This window comes from Scyliorhinus torazame, chromosome 5 (genome assembly GCF_047496885.1).
Source record: "Scyliorhinus torazame isolate Kashiwa2021f chromosome 5, sScyTor2.1, whole genome shotgun sequence".
Classification (NCBI taxonomy): Eukaryota; Metazoa; Chordata; class Chondrichthyes; order Carcharhiniformes; family Scyliorhinidae; genus Scyliorhinus; species Scyliorhinus torazame.
The window spans coordinates 166,146,998-166,164,349 of NC_092711.1; the positions used below are offsets into that span (position 1 = coordinate 166,146,998).

The 17,352-nt window shown below is 46.7% G+C and overlaps 1 protein-coding gene across 1 annotated transcript; it reads right to left on the minus strand.

Moving 5' to 3' along the window:
* Positions 1 to 1,610: 1,610 nt before the first annotated feature.
* LOC140420476 (uncharacterized) lies at positions 1,611 to 13,881 on the minus strand. Its single transcript, XM_072504484.1, has 2 exons — positions 13,728 to 13,881; positions 1,611 to 9,218 (listed from the first exon to the last, which is right to left on the minus strand). The coding sequence occupies exon 2, from the start codon at positions 8,853 to 8,855 to the stop codon at positions 6,501 to 6,503; it is 2,355 nt and encodes a 784-aa protein (XP_072360585.1). The 5' UTR covers positions 8,856 to 9,218; positions 13,728 to 13,881; the 3' UTR covers positions 1,611 to 6,500.
* Positions 13,882 to 17,352: the final 3,471 nt, after the last annotated feature.

A 17,352-nucleotide genomic window follows, 5' to 3' on the forward strand; every position in this document is an offset into this window, starting at 1 on the left:
GAATTTCACATTCTGTTTGGGTATCCTGCACTAACAGTGATGGCTTTTGTAAACTCCTTTTACAGGATATTAGAAGGGGAGGAGTTACAGAATGAAATTTAACACCAAACATCACATCAAGATGTGACAGAGTCACTCGATTCATGGGAGCTGAATATCATCGACCTTTGAATTTAAAATGAGAAATGTTTGTCTGTTCTTCTCCTGAAAGAGATTTTTAAACATCACTCAGTGTACAGACACTGAGCCAGGCTCATCCGAGTGAGGCATCACTAAAAAAATCCATTTTATATTTTGCAGCTCACCCAAAGATGGAAATTTCAGCGCACATTTCTCCATCTTGTATTTTTTAATGTTTTGTTCACCCGTTAAATATCCTCGACTTCTGGACATTTCATTACAGAACTCAGCTCGAAGACATCAAAACTTGTATCCGGCCTTGCCTGTGTGCCCCATTCGTCAATTCAACTTTGCAGCAGCTCAGTCCCAGCTTTGGAAACACCTTCATCTTTCTGTGAGGCCCCGGCCCCATTGACTGTGACAGGGTTCATACTGTCTCCCTGAGATTGTTGATGTAAAGCCACGTCAGACCCACACTGCCCGATTTCCAATCCAATTTATTTAAAGGTCCCAGAAGTCTGACTCCAACCTTAAATGTTGTTCTGATCCTGTCAGTAACATTGTTTTGGAACTCACTAGTATCACCACATAGGCAGTCATCAACATGCATCATAAAGATGCCCGAGAGTTTCCTGCCTTGGTACCAATAAAGCACGGCAGCTTCTGCCTTCAGGTAGAGACAACCCGACTTGAACAAAACTGATCTAACTGAGAAGTGCTATACACTCTGAAACATTGTTCAAAACATAGACAAACTTATTGAACTTCCAAAGTCTTCCATACATCTGGTACCTTGGGAGGTTGCAGAAACACTGCCCTCTGGAGGTGATCCCCCAGCGCAAATGCAGCTTTTATGTTTCTTGACTGAAAGTTCCGGGAAAATGTCACGAAAAGGGCCAAAGAAATTTCAAAATTACCTTTCCCACTGTGGGCGAGTCCACTCTGACCTCTTTATCTCCCAAGACTTCTTCAAATTCCTGAGCCACTAACCTCACCTTGGGCCTTATAAGCGCCATCCGGTTGGACCTTTTCTGTGCAGATCCATCGATGTGTTGACGCTGGCTGACCCCTATCTGGGACCTCTGAACACACGCCAAACTCTGTCCAACTGCCTAACTCTTTCTGTTTAGCCTCCCGTACGCCTTTATCCCCTCATTTTTCGGCAGCTACTAAGCCCTCTCGGTTACAGGGACTTCAGCATTGCCCCCAAACATATCCTTGGTGTAAAACCGACAATTGCCTGCCTGAAATGTTCCAGTTATTGAAATTCCATTAAATGGATGTCAAAGAAACAGACCAGAAACAGCTCCCTGAGGTTCTGAGGAGTCCCCAGTGGTCAGTCAGACTGAACTAAACACGGGTGGTATAAAACAAACAATACTCACCCCGGTATCTGCTGTCCACGGGGACTTGCCTTTAATCAGAGCCGTCAGTGGATCCTGTTCCTGACACCAGGTTGTTGTGGGACAAATGTCACTCGGAGTCCAGAGTTGGTCAAAGTTTGGGAATCTTTATTACAAACATGCAGGGAATGCTTCAGCAAACCGAAGCATCTCAAGGAGTAGTTACAATAACACACGTTTATACACAGTACAGTTGCAGCTGTTTTGTCTGTAAGTTAGTGGGAAAGTACAGGACGTAAAGGAAACAACTCGAAAATAGCTCACTTATTGGCTATAGTGACTTCATCTCTCACAAAACACATCTCGGAAAACAATAGCCAGACGAGTAATCCAGAGACCCAGGATAATGCAATAGGGATCCAGGTTCGGCAGATGGTGAAATTTAAATTAATTAAAAATCTGGAATTAAAAGTCATCGATGACCATGAAAGCATTGTCGATAGTTGTAAAAACCCATCTGGTTTCTTTTAGATCCACCTGTAGTGGGGGAATAACACTATTTACTATCCAGGATAAAATTAACGTACTTCAGCCTTTGTGGATCATTCCCGTGGAAATGTGCTCTCCCCCAGGCTCAAAGAGCATCAGCCCACTGGAAGCAAAGTCGTGAGACCGGCCAGTCCAGCAGAAAGAAACCCTCCGACCCTCCCACTTCACCAAGTGTCAGAATGAACAAAGTTTGATTTGATTAAATGTATTCATGTGTACCGAGGTACAGTGAAACGTATTGTTCTGCGTACAATACAGACAGATCATTTTATACATGAAAAAACATAGGACATATGATAAATACACAATTTAAATACATAGATATCAGGTAAAGCATACGGAGTGTAGTGCTACTCAGTAGAGAAGATGTGTGGCGAGATCAGTTCAGTCCATAAGAGAGTCATTCAGGAGTCTGGTAACAGCGGGAAATAAGCTGTTTAGAATCTGTTATTGCGTATTCTCAGACTTTTGTAACCCCTGCCCAATGGAAGAGATTGGAAAAGAGAATAACCTCAGTGGGAGGTCTTTGATTTTGCTGCCCACTTTCCCAAAGCAGCTGGAGGTGTAGACAGAGTCAATGGATGGGAGGCAGGTTTGTGTGAGGGGCTGGGCTGTGTTCACAACTCTCTGTAGTTTCTTACAGTCTTGGGCTGAGCAGTTGCCATACCAGTGTCATGGGAGTGTCCCTTTAAGAAATGTTTTGACTTATCACAAGGCTTCAGTGATGTCATTGTGTGGGTGGATCTGGGCTGTGGCTCTGGGAGTTGGATTTAACTTTCGCTTTGGTTTGGGGCTGTTTTGTGGCTCTGAGTGTTTTGCTTTCGTTCTCACATTTTTGGCTGCTGTACTCAGAAAGAGGAGTATTTTGGCCTGTCTCTCTCTATCTTCATTTTAAAAGCTGTTTCCAGACTGCTTGATAACTTGAAAAGAAATAATTGTTTTCTGGAAGGAATTCAAACCTGCTGTTTTGGAAAGGAAACAAGAGCATCCAAACCAGGTCTTGAGTTCTGTGTGCTGGGCCACACCTTTGAAAAGGAGGTACTGGTTTATGGGATCTAGTTATTAAATTGGAAAAGTTAAAGGGGGGAATTTATTAAGGGTTATACATAGATTACAGTAGCTGTGTCGGGTATTTATGTTTGTAATTGATACAAATGCTTACTGTGTGTGTTAAGGCCTCTGTTGAATAACAGCTGAAAGGCAGGCCCTGTGCTCATCGTAACCAAAATCAATAACCAATTGTAGGTCAGGTGAACTCCATGATATACTTTGGAGTTTTCTAAACCCTGGCCCATAACACAAGCTGTGATGCAGCCAGATAAGATGTTTTCTATGGTGCTCCTGTAAAAATTGGTAAAAGTCAATGATAATCTTTAAAATTGTCACAAGTAGGCTTACGTTAAGAACATAAGAACTTGGAACAGGAGTAGGCCATCTGGCCCCTCGAGCCTTCTCCACCATTTAATGAGATCATGGCTGATCTTTGTGGACTCAGCGCCACTCTCCGGCCCTTACGCCATATCCCCTTTATTCTTTAGAAAGGCATCTATCTTTTTCTTTAAAACGTTTAAAGAAGGAGCCTCAACTGCTTCACTGGGCAAGGAATTCCAAAGATTCACAACCCTTTGGGTGAAGAAGTTCCTCCTACACTCCGGCCTAAATCTACCTCCCCTTATTTTGAGGCTATGCCCCCTAGTTCTGCTTTCCCCGACCAGTGGAAACAACCTGCCCGCATCTATCCTATCTACTCCCTTCATAATTTTATATGTCTCAATAAGATCCCCCCCGCATCCTTCTAAACTCCAATGAGTACAGTCCCAGTCTACTCAACCTCTCGTCATAATCTAATCCCCTCAACTCTGGGATCAACCTAGTGAATCTCCTCTGCACTCCCTCCAGTGCCAATATGTCCTTTCTCAGGTAAGGAAACACTGCAATGAAGCTACTGTGAAAATCCCCTCGTCGCCACACTCTGGCACCTGTTCGGGTTCACTGAGGGAAAATTCAGAAAGTCCAATTCACCTAGCAAGTGTGTCTTTCGGGACTTGTGGGAGGAAACCGGAGCACCCAGAGGAAACCCACGCAGACAAGGGGAGAACATGCATACTCCGCACAGACAGTGACCCAAGCGGCAATCGAACCTGGGACGCTGGCGCTGTAAAGCAACAGTGCTAACCACTGTGCTACCGTGCCGCCCATGTGGCAGACATTGTGGCAATGCTGAATTTCCTTAGTTTTCTGAGGAACTATAGGTTTCTTGGTCGTAGCGTCGATGTGGGTGGACTAGGACAGAATGCTGGTGATGTGCACACCTCGGAATTTGAAGCTACTAACCATCTCCACGTCGGCCCCATTAATGCAGACAGGGGTGTGTACGATACTTCGCTTCCTGAAGTCAATGACCAGCTCCTTAGTTTTGCTGACATTGAGGGAGAGATTGTTGTCATTACACCATACCACTAGGTTCTCTATCTCCCTCCTGGACTCTGACTCATCGTTGTTTGATATCCGACCCATTACGTCGTGTCATCAGCAAACCTGTAGATGGAGCAGGAGCAGATTTTGCCACACAGTCGTGTGTGTATAATGAGCGTAGTAGGGGGCTAAGTACGCAGCTTTGTGGGCCTGGTATTGAGGACTATCGTGGAGATGTTCGAGATCCGAACAACTACGGTCGTGTCATCAGCAAACATGTGGATGGATTTGGAGCCAAATTTTGCCATGCAGTTGTGTGTGTGTATAGGGAGTGCAGCCTTGCGGGGAATTGAGAACTATCATGGAGGAGGTATTGTTGTTTATTCTTACTGATTGTGGTCTATGGGTCAGAACGTCGAGGATCCAGTTGCAGAGGGAGGAGCCTAGTCCTAAATTTTGGAGTTTTGATATGAGCTTGGCTGGGATTATGGTGTTGAAGGTGGAGCTGTAGTTAATGAATAGGAGTCTGACGTCGGAGTCCTTGTTGTCGAGATGCTTCAGGGGCGAGTATAGGGCCAGGGAGATGGCATCTTACGTGGACCGGTTGTGGCGGTATGCGAATTACAGTGGAACAAGGAATGCTGCGAGTATGGAGTTGATGTGTCCAACATCTCGAAGCAATTCATAATGATCGATGTCAAGGCCACCGGATGATAGCCATTGAGCCACGTTGCCTGGTTCATCTTCGGAACTGGTATGATGGTGGTCTTCTTGAAGCAGATGGGAACCTTGGAACAGAGGAGGGAGAGGTTGAGGATGTCCGGAAACACACCTGCCAGTGGGTCAGCGCAGGATCTGGGTGCACGACCTGGCACAACCAACGAGAGTGCCGGTCGTTAGTCTGCGACTCTAGATTAGTTTGGTATCGTCTCTTGGGAGTCCCTGTTGGCTTTGCGGAGGTCATATATAGATTTCTTGTATAGGTCAGGGTTGCCTGCCTTGAACACCTTCAGTCGGGAGTGAACCTCCCAATTAAACCATGGATTCTGGTTGGGTAACGTACAGGCTACCTTCTTTTGCACGCAATCTTCTACACTAACTGATGAAGTCTGTGATGGTGATGGCATACTCGTTTAGGCTGGCTGCTGAGTTAACATAGAACATACAGTGCAGAAGGAGGCCATTCGGCCCATCGGGTCTACACCGACCCACTTAAGCCTTCACTTCCACCCTATCCCTGTGACCCAATAACCCCTCCTAACCTTTTTTGGTCACTAAGGGCAATTTATCATGGCCAATCCACCAAACCTGCAAGTCTTTGGACTGTGGGAGGAAACCGGAGCACCCGGAGGAAACCCACGCAGACACAAGGAGAACGTGCAGACTCCGCACAGACAGTGACCCAGCAGGGAATCGAACCTGGGACCCTGGCGCTGTGAAGCCACAGTGCTATCCACTTGTGCTACCGTGCTGCCCTTGTTCTTGAATATGGTCCAGTCCACTGACTCCAAGCAGTCGCGTAGGAGCTCTTCCGTTGCATCGACCTTCTTAAACGGATTCTCCCGCTTAAGTTTCTGCTTGTAGCGGGGAGAAGGAGCACCGTATTGTGGTCCGATTTTCCAAGTGCAGTCAGGGGATGGATCATCTGGGCCCTTGATGTTTGTGTGGCAGTGGTCAAGGATGTTGGGGCCCCTGTCGGGACAGGAGATGTATTGGCGGAATTTTGGCAGTACACTTGAGGTTGGCCTGGTTAAAGTCCTCGGCCACGATGAACAAGGCCTCCGGGTATTCTGCTTCATTATTATTTGTAGCGGTTACAATTCATCAAGCGCCTTCTTCACCTCCGCCTGGGGTGGGATGTAGACCACCATGATGATGGCAGAAGTGAACTCCGTGGAAGGTAGTCTGGACGGTACTTCACAGTCGGGTATTCCAGGTCCGGGCAGCAGTAGTTCATCAGGGTCGCCACATCCGAGCACCAGGAGTTGACGAGGAGACAAACCCCTCCACCCACTCCAGGTTCAGTCCTGGATGTGATTAACAGCAGGAATAACAGCAGAATCTAAACCGTCATCACTTGTGAACCCTTTGGTGTCTCAGCATGTTGGATGACTGAGTGAATCCCTCTCCACAGTGAGAGCAGGTGAACGGCTTCTTTTTAGTGTGAACTCGCTGGTGTCTCCGCAATGCGGATGATGTTTGAAACCTCTTTGTGCAGTGAGAGCAGCTGAATGGTCTCTCCTCAGTGTGAATGCGCTGGTGGGACATCAGTACCCGAGAGCTTTTAAACCCACTCCCACAGTCGGAGCATTTAAAGGGTCTCTCATTGGTGTGAGTGACATTGTGTCTATGCAGGATGGATAATTGAGTGAATCCCTTATCACACACAGAGCAGATAAACGGCTTCTCCCCGGTGTGAACTCGCTGGTGGCTCTGCAGGTTGGATAACTGAGTGAATCTCTTATCACACACAGTGCAGGTGAATGGCCTCTCCCCGGTGTGAACTCGCTGGTGGCTCTGCAGGTTGGATAACAGAGTGAATCCTGTCCCACAGTCAGAGCAGGTGAAAGGCCTCTCCCCAGTGTGAAATCGTTCGTGTCTCCGCAGGTGGCCAATGTCAGTGAATCTCTTTTCACACTGAGAGCAGGTGAAAGGCCTCTCCCCAGTGTGAACTCGTTCGTGTTTCCGCAGGTTGGATAACTCAGTGAATCCTTTCCCACAGTCAGAGCAGGTGAACGGCCTCTCCCCAGTGTGAACTCGCTGGTGGCTCTGCAGGCTGGATAACTGAGTGAATCCCGTCCCACAGTCAGAGCAGGTGAATGGCTTCTTTTTAGTGTGAACTCGCTGGTGTCTCCGCAATGCGGATGATGTTTGAAACCTCTTTGTGCAGTGAGAGCAGCTGAACGGTCTCTCCTCAGTGTGAATGCGCTGGTGGGACATCAGTACCCGAGAGCTTTTAAACCCACTCCCACAGTCGGAGCATTTAAAGGGTCTCTCATTGGTGTGAGTGACATTGTGTCTATGCAGGATGGATAATTGAGTGAATCCCTTATCACACACAGAGCAGATAAACGGCTTCTCCCCAGTGTGAACTCGCTGGTGGCTCTGCAGGTTGGATAACTGAGTGAATCTCTTATCACACACAGTGCAGGTGAATGGCCTCTCCCCGGTGTGAACTCGCTGGTGGCTCTGCAGGTTGGATAACAGAGTGAATCCTGTCCCACAGTCAGAGCAGGTGAAAGGCCTCTCCCCAGTGTGAAATCGTTCGTGTCTCCGTAGGTGGCCAATGTCAGTGAATCTCTTTTCACACTGAGAGCAGGTGAAAGGCCTCTCCCCAGTGTGAACTCGTTCGTGTTTCCGCAGGTTGGATAACTCAGTGAATCCTTTCCCACAGTCAGAGCAGGTGAACGGCCTCTCCCCAGTGTGAACTCGCTGGTGGCTCTGCAGGCTGGATAACTGAGTGAATCCCGTCCCACAGTCAGAGCAGGTGAATGGCTTCTTTTTAGTGTGAACTCGCTGGTGTCTCCGCAATGCGGATGATGTTTGAAACCTCTTTGTGCAGTGAGAGCAGCTGAACGGTCTCTCCTCAGTGTGAATGCGCTGGTGGGACATCAGTACCCGAGAGCTTTTAAACCCACTCCCACAGTCGGAGCATTTAAAGGGTCTCTCATTGGTGTGAGTGACATTGTGTCTATGCAGGATGGATAATTGAGTGAATCCCTTATCACACACAGAGCAGATAAACGGCTTCTCCCCGGTGTGAACTCGCTGGTGGCTCTGCAGGTTGGATAACTGAGTGAATCTCTTATCACACACAGTGCAGGTGAATGGCCTCTCCCCGGTGTGAACTCGCTGGTGGCTCTGCAGGTTGGATAACAGAGTGAATCCTGTCCCACAGTCAGAGCAGGTGAAAGGCCTCTCCCCAGTGTGAAATCGTTCGTGTCTCCGCAGGTGGCCAATGTCAGTGAATCTCTTTTCACACTGAGAGCAGGTGAAAGGCCTCTCCCCAGTGTGAACTCGTTCGTGTTTCCGCAGGTTGGATAACTCAGTGAATCCTTTCCCACAGTCAGAGCAGGTGAACGGCCTCTTCCCGGTGTGAACTCGCTGGTGGCTCTGCAGGCTGGATAACTGAGTGAATCCCTTCCCACAGTCAGAGCAGGTGAAAGGCCTCTCCCCAGTGTGAACTCGCTGGTGTCTCCGCAGGTTGGATAACTGAGTGAATCCCTTCCCACAGTCAGAGCAGGTGAACGGCCTCTCCCCAGTGTGAACTTGCTGGTGGCTCTGCAGGCTGAATAACTGAGTGAATCCCGTCCCACAGTCAGAGCAGGTGAACGGCCTCTCTCCAGTGTGACTGCGTTGATGCCTTTCCAGCTCGCATGGGGCTCTGAATCCCTTCCCACAATCCTCACATTTCCATGGTTTCTCCATGGTCTGGGTGATCTTGCGTCTCACCACGTTGGACGATCAGTTGAAGCCTCGTCCACACACAGAACACCTATACAGTCTCTCCAAGCCGTGAATGGTGTTGTGTTTTTTCAGGCTGTGTCACTGGTTAAAGCTCTTTCCACAGTCAGTGCTCTGTAACAGTCTCACACGGGTGTGTGTGTCTCAGTGCTTTTCCAGACACACTGATGTTTAAAATCTCTTGAAGCAGACAGAATAGACAAACATTTCTCCTTCTAGATTCAAAGGCCGATGATATTCGGTTCCCAAGAATTGAGTGACTCAGTCAGTTCTTGACGTGATATTTAGTTTGAGAGCTCGGCCTCAAACCCCTCTCGTTTGAACTTCCTGCAAACAGATTTTACAATAGTAATCATTGTCAGTACAGGATAGAAACTCAGAACAGACAATTCTAGTTTCTATCGAACATTCTCTCCTCTCTCTTTCCCTGAAATGCTCTAAATCTCCATCCCACACACTCTCCCTCCATTCTCATTCTGCTGTATCTAATCTTCACCCTCCCAATTCTCCTGAAGGTGCTGATTCAGGCTGTTTGACAGATCCAAACTCACTGCTTCCTGTCCTGGACACAGAGACCTGAAAATCTTCATGCAGGCTGCCAGACAGATACATGTCTACATTACTGGATGAAAAATGTGTGTAATAAACAGACTGTATTCACTTACTTTCCCTCCCAATTTTCTTGAAGGTGCTGATCAACAAATCTAAACTCACTAAAACCTGCACAAGAGTAGAGAATCTCCATACAAGTACATTTACTGATTAGAGATGGGGAAATTCTGAGGAAGAATTTTATTTAGTCATGGAGTGGTCATGACAGGGAACTCACTGCCCACAAGGGTTGTGGAAGTCCAGGTGATCAATAATTTAAAATAAAATAGGATGGTCACTTGAAGAAAATAAACTTGCAGGGGAACAGGGATATCGAGAGGAATTGGGACTGACTGGATTGCTGGACAGAGCGTCAGCATTGACTTGAGTTGCCAGGAGTTGGGGGACCCTATATAAACTGAATCTGACGAGGTTGGTGGAGCAAATGGAGGAGGATTTCAAAAGATGGGACATGTTACCGCTCTCGCTGGCAGGTAGAGTGCAGTCGGTCAAAATGGTGGTCCTTCCGAGGTTTCTGTTTGTGTTTCAGTGCCTTCCCATCGTGATCACTAAGGCCTTTTTTAAGACAGTAGGCAGGAGTATTATGGGGTTTGTGTGGGCGAATAAGACCCCGAGAGTAAGGAGAGGGTTCCTGGAACGCAGTAGAGACCGAGGAGGGTTGGCGCTGCCAAACCTGGGGAGCTACTACTGGGCAGCAAATGTGGCGATGATCCGCAAGTGGGTTATGGAGGGAGAGGGGGCAGCATGGAAGAGGATGGAGATGGCGTCCTGTAAAGGAACGAGCCTGGGGGCGTTGGTGACGGCACCGCTGCCGCTCTCACCGACAAAGTATACCACGAGCCCGGTGGTGGCCGCAACGCTAAGGATCTGGGGCCAGTGGAGAAGGCACCGGGGTGCAATGGGAGCATCGGTGTTGTCCCCGATCAGGGGTAACCACCGGTTTGTCCCGGGGAAGATGGACGGGGATTTCCAGAGCTGGCATCGGGCGGGGATTGGAAGAATGGGGGACCTGTTCATCGACGGGACGTTTGCGAGCCTAGGGGCACTGGAGGAGAAGTTCTAGTTACCCCCGGGAAATGCCTTTAGGTATATGCAGGTGAGGGCTTTTGTGAGGCGACAGGTGAGGAAATTCCCTTTGCTCCCAGCACAAGAAGTTCAAGATAGGGTGATCTCGGGTGTATGGGTCGGGGAGGGCAAGGTGTCGGAAATACACCAGGAGTTGCAAGAAGAGGGGGAAACACTGGTAGAAGAGTTGAAGGGTAAATGGGAGGAGGAGCTGGGGGAGGAGATTAAGGAAGGTCTGTGGGCAGATGCCCTAGGTAGGGTTAATTCCTCCTCCTCGTGTGCCAGGCTCAGCCTGATACAATTTAAGGTGGTCAACAGAGCGCACTTGACCGGGGCGAGGTTGAGTCGGTTCTTTGGGGTAGAGGACAGATGTGGAAAGTGCTCACGGAGCCCGGCGAACCATGTCCATATGTTTTGGTCATGCCCGGCACTGGAGGGGTTCTGGAGAGGAGTAGCGGGAGCAATATCTCAGGTGGTGAAAGTCCGGGTCAAGCCAAGCTGGGGGCTAGCAATATTTGGAGTGCAGGAGGCGAAAGAGGCCGGCATTCTGGCCTTTGCGTCCCTAGTAGCCCGGCGAAGGATCTTGCTAATGTGGAAGGAGGCGAAGCCCCCCAGCCTGGAGGCCTGGATAAATGATATGGCTGGGTTCATAAATTTGGAGAGGATTAAGTTCACCTTGAGAGGGTCTGCGCAGGGGATTTACAGGCGGTGACAACCGTTCCTAGACTATCTCGTGGAGCGTTAGAGGAAGGTCGGTCAGCAGCAGCAGCAACCTTGGGGGGGGGGGGAAGAGAACGGGACGGACGGGACTGCCTGGGAGGGTGGATGAGCAAGAGATAACATGAAGGGTTGGGGAAACTGGCACGTACGGCCAGTGTACAAAGCTGTGTAAATATATCATTTTGCCATGTATATATCTTGCTCTGCGCGATTTCTCGGGTTTTTTTTGTTACGGGGGGGGGTTATTGTTTGTAAGGGAGAAAAATTGTGTTAAAAAACTTTAATAAATATATTTTTTTAAAAAAGCATTGACTTGAGTTCCCAAATGGATTCTGTCAGTGCTGCAATGACTGTATGACTGGAAATATATAATGTAGGTACAGTACTATTTACAAAACTAGAAATAATAATACATGTATTTCATTACGGAACCATCAATAATACCATACAATACATAACATATCAACAACACGAGACATCTCTCTGTCCGATATTACATTTTTAAAAATTAATTTACTGGATGTGGACAATGCTGGTTAGGTCAGCATTTATTACCCATCCCCAGTTGCCCTTCCGAAGTAGTGGTGAGCTGCCTTCTTGAACTACTGCAGTCCTTGAGGTGTAGGTACATCCCCTGTGCTGTTTTCTTTAAATTAGTTTTTTATAAATTTAGAGTGCCCAATTCATTTTTTCCCAATTTAGGGGCAATTTAGCGTGGCCAATCCACCTACCCTGCACATCTTTGGGTTATGGGGGCGAAACCCACGCAAACACGGGGAGTGTGTGCAAACTACACACGGACAGTGACCCAGAGCCGGGATCGAACCTGGGACCTCGGCGCCGTGAGGCAGCAGCTCTAACCACTGCTCCACCATGCTGCCCTACATCCCCTGTGCTGTTAGGGAGGGAATTCCAAGATGTTGCCCCAGGGACAGTGAAGGAACAGCAATATATTTCCAAGTCAGGGTGGCGTGTAACTTGGAAGAGAACCTCCAGGTGTTGGGGTTCCCAGGTATCTGCTGCTCTTGTCCTTCTAGGTGGGAGTGGTTGTGGGTTTGGAAGGTGCTGTCTGAAGAACCTTTATGAGTTACTGCAGTATATCTTGTAGATGGTAAACACAGCTGCTACTGTTTGTCGGTGGTGGAAGGTTTGAATGTTTGTGGAAGGCGACGCGATCAATCAGGCTTTGTCCTTGACAGTGTCAAGCATCTTGAGTGTTGTTGGAGCTGCACTCATCCAGCAAAGTGGAGCATATTCCATTACACTCCTGACTTGTGCTTGTAGATGTCTGGTCGACAAGCTTTGGGGCATCAGGTGGTGTGTTACTCGCCGTAGAATTCCTAGCCTTTGACCTGCCCTGGGAGCTACAGTATTAATATGGCTAGTCCAGTTCAGTTTCTGATCAATGGTAAACCCCAGGATGTTGGTTGTGGGGGATTCAGCGATGGAAATGCCACTGAATGTCAAGGGGTGGTGATTAGATCCTCTCTTGTAGGAGATGGTCATTGCCTGGCACTTGTGTAGCATGAATGTAACTTGCCACTTATTTGGCCAAACCTGGTTATTGTCCAGGTCTTACTGAACTTGGACATGGAGTGCTTCATTATCTGAGGAGTTGAGAATGGTGCTGAACATTGTGCAGTCATCCACAAACATCACCACTTCTCTACCTGATGATGGAAGGGAGATCATTGATGAAGCAGCTGAAGATGGTTGGGCTGAGGAAACTGCCCTGAGGAACTCCTGCAGTGATGTCCTGGAGATGAGATGATTGACCTCCAATCACCACAACCGTCTTCCTTTGTGCCAGGTGTGACTCCAACCAGTGGAGAGTTATCCCCCGATACCCATTGGCTCCAGTTTAGCTAGGGCTCCTTGATGCCATACTCAGTCAAATGCTGCCTTGATGTCAACGGCAGTTACTCTCATCTCGCTTCTGGCATTCAGATCTTTCGTCCAAGTTTCAACTAAGGCTGGAATGAGGTCAGGAGCTGAGTGACCCTGGGGGAACTCAAACTGAGCATCCAGGAGCAAGTTATTGCAGAATAAGTGCCACTTAATAGCAACTTTGATTACTTCTTCCACCACTTTGCTGATGATGGACAGTAGACCTACAGAGAAGTAATTGGCTGAGTTGGATTTGCCCTGTTTACTGTCCCCTTAAATGTCCGTCATCTCCTGGGGAAACCAGCCCTTTAATTGTGAACATTAAGAAAGAGATCGTCCTTTTCGCCAGATAAATAAATGTGTCAAGCTGAGGGAGCAAAGGATGTCAATGTCTTTAAGAGAGAGAGAGAGAGAGAGACCTGGGCCAAGCTTTGCAGAGTCTGCACCCTCCCTGGATTCACTTCCTTTCCCTTCAGTTGCTGCAAGTGACCAATTGAAGGTGAGAATGAGAAAATAAATGGAAAGTGGGAGAAAAGAAAGTGTTTTACTCACAGATCTTGGAGACAGGAGTCTGTGTGCAGCTCAAGCTCATTCAGGGTTGGAGGAACAACGGCTTTTCTCGGCAGAAACCTCCATGTCCAGCTTCCGGAATGAGACAATGGGGGAGCTCTGATTGGCGGAGAAACAGAGTACTTCCGGTTCTCCAATCTTCCATTGGGCACAAGTCAGCGGTAAAATCAGCGGGATTGAGCTCACCCTGCATATGCGCAGATTCCCCTCTCCCCGAGACATGCGCAGTCCTGGGTTGGGGAGGGGCTTCTCGCTCTGGCTGGAGCTGTCGACCGGTTGCCTGGAAACCGTCTTGACGATGTGCTGGGGAGGGGGAACAAAGGGTGGGGGCGGGTGCGCTCAAATGCAGTGACGTCACTGCGGAACGGATTTATTCGTATTGGCTGATTTAGAGGACGAGCTCCTTTGTGATGTCACAATGTGGAGGTTGGACAATGAGTTCCAGACTAAAACTTCCTCCTCTGGGCAACATCTGGGAGCAAATCAATGTCTCCCCCTTTCATGAGTTAATAAGATTTTGGAGCAGAATTTAGGCCATTTGGCCCATCGAGTCTGCTCTGCCATTCTATCATGGCTGTTCTCATCCAGGCTTTAATTCAACCATACTGCCAGTTCACCATTGCCCTTCAACCCATTACCAATTAAAAATCTGTCTTCTATAAATCTGGATTCAGCCCTTTACATAAACTGTGTGACATTCATGGAAGTTTGTCAACTGAAGCGTTATTCTCAGTTAAATTCAGCTCTCAGCTCCGTCGCTGCCTGTCATTGACATGAAAGGTGCCCGAGGCTCAAATGGGAAGTCAAAACTTGTGACTCGAAACCAACACCTCAACATTTGTCAGTCAAATCCATGTTATTTATACTGGGGTTTTTATTATTACATTTAGGCACTGGAGGCAAAGGGTGGGGGTTTTAAAGGGTAGCTTTCACTTTCGAACTTTGTATTGTCTATAATGTCAGCCGTGGCTCAGTGGGCAGCTCTCTCACCTCTGAGTCTGAAGGTTGTGGATTCAAATCCCAGTCCAGGGACCTGAGAACAAAAAAAAAACATCCAACATTCCTCCTCGCAGCACTGAGGGAGTGCTGCACTGTCAGAACAGCCTTCTTTCACATAAGATACTAAACTGAGGCCCTGTCTGTCCCTATCAGGTGGATGTTAAATATCCCACAGCCACTATTTTGAAGAAGAGCAGGGGAGTTATCCCCGGTGTCCTGGTCAATATTTATCCCTCAATCAACATCACTAAAAACAGATCATCTGCTCATTATCACATTGCTGTGTGTGGGATCTTGCTATGTGTAAATTGATTGCTGCGTTTCCTACATTACAAAAGTGATGACACTTCAAAACTACTTAATTGGCTGTGAAGCACTTTGGGACGCCCTGTGGTTGTGAAAGGTGCGATAGAAATGCAAGGTTTTTAATTGAAGATACTGATCGTGTTATCGAGAACGTAATTGATTTCAGCTACCCCCAACTTACCATTTAATAAATTCATTTTAGGTTGGACAGCACTTGAATCAATTAAGATGAAGGCAGAATTCTCTGGATAGTAAATTCAAAAATAAGTTTATGAAAAGAAAAAAGTTTACTGAACTTTAAGGCATTGACTTTTCCAACTTCATGTGAGTGATCAGTCAGTAGAAGCGTAACCCTCTCTGGCTCTCTTCAACAGCAATATTTGTTGAATTCAGCCTCGGGAGTCAGGCTCCTTCTTTGACAGTAATTTCCTTGGAACTCGGCCTCAGGAGTCTTCAGTACTTGGCCAGCAAGGAAGACGTTCGGAACCTCTACTTTTATCACCAAAGTGACCATTACCTCATAACATGACAATTGGTCAATTTGGTCACTAGATTAATTGATTTGGATCCCCAATTACTGACACCACCTTCTCTCATTAACTTTGGCAGGAATACAATAGAACTGTTTCATACTATCCCTTTATCTGCTTCTATAGAATTCCTTATTTTACAACTTCAAATGATGAGGTTAATCTGACCTTGAAAGTCTCTCTTGCCAGTACATTTATCTTCATTACACATTCCTTTTTTAAAAATTTATAAATTTAGACGACCCAACTATTTTTCTCCAATTAAGGGCAATTTTGCGTGGCCAATCCACCTATCCTGCACAATCGTTTTGGACTGTGGAGGTGTGACCCACACAGACACGGGGAGAATGTGTAAACTCCACATGGACAGTGACCCTGGGCCGGTATCTAACCCGTTCTCGGCACCGTGAGGCAGCAGTGAGGCTAACCACTGCACCACCATGCCACCCAAAACATTCTTTACATATACAGCAAATAAGCTTTTGAAGAAATTTAGAGTACGCAATTCATTTTTTTCCAATAAAGGGGCAATCCACCTACCCTGCACATCTTTGGGTTGTGGGGGCGAAGCCCACGCGAACACGGGGAGAATGTGCAAGCTCCACACGGACAGTGACCCAGAGCCAGGATCGAACCTGGGACATCGGCACCATGAGGCAGCAGTGCTAACCAGACAGTGCTGCCTTGCTTTTATATTTTTACAGCTAATAAAAATCAGTCTTTTACGAGAACTACTGATTCATTATTGATTCATTCATTGTAACTGAATTAAGGATCAATCATCTGTTACTGATTCGTGGATAAATAAAACAGTAATCTTTAATTCATATATTTGGTCACTCCAAGGTACACTGATTCAAAAAGACAGTTTGTGAAAGACAATAGCTTTATTTCTTACTCATCTTGATTGGATTCAACAAACAGCCTTGTGGCTGAGCCAGACATTGGCACAATTTAATGTTCGTTTTCTTGTCAAAATTATTGAAGAATTTATTTGTTTCAACAATTAATGCTCACTCAGCAGCGTCGAAGCATTCACGTTTATACAGTATTAATTTCTGAAATAAAGATCTCATCACACGCTAGAGTTTAACATGGCTTCTGTAGAAACCAACTATTTTCTAATACACCTGATAGGTAAAAGATAGCTATTTAGCATAAATATTAAGCCCCAGTTTTAAATACCCATTTTAAATTAAGGATTTCAACACTCATAACCTCAGGTCATCTCAAAACATATAGCTTCAACAGAAGAGAGACACAAAACAGCACGACACAGCATAATTCCATTATAGATTAAAACAGTACTTTTACTGAGCTCCATTGTTCTAACAAATACATTTGTAAGACAGTGTGACATTAAAACACAAGTCGTACCAGGTATCATTCCAAGGACAGGGCAGGCACCATAGCAACATTAAGGTGCTAGTGTCCGCAATGTGGAAAATAGCAAAGTCAGCAGAAGTCTAGTTTAAACTGGTTGTGATAATAGCACAGAATTGCATTCCATAATATACACAAGTATTCAGATATGAAACATTTAAAGCTAATGTTGCACATTGAAGATTGACAGCTAACCGTCAAATCAAACTCATTTGATTCTAACTTAAACCAATTAGGATTACATAGGGGTGTATATAGATGGCTAAAGACTGATATGATATTGTATAACCGTGTAGGTCCGTACGGCCATCTTTATTCAAGAATCATCGATACTTTGATCTGAACTATTCGCTGTCTCTATACTTTCACTTTTCCACTCTAACTGTTGA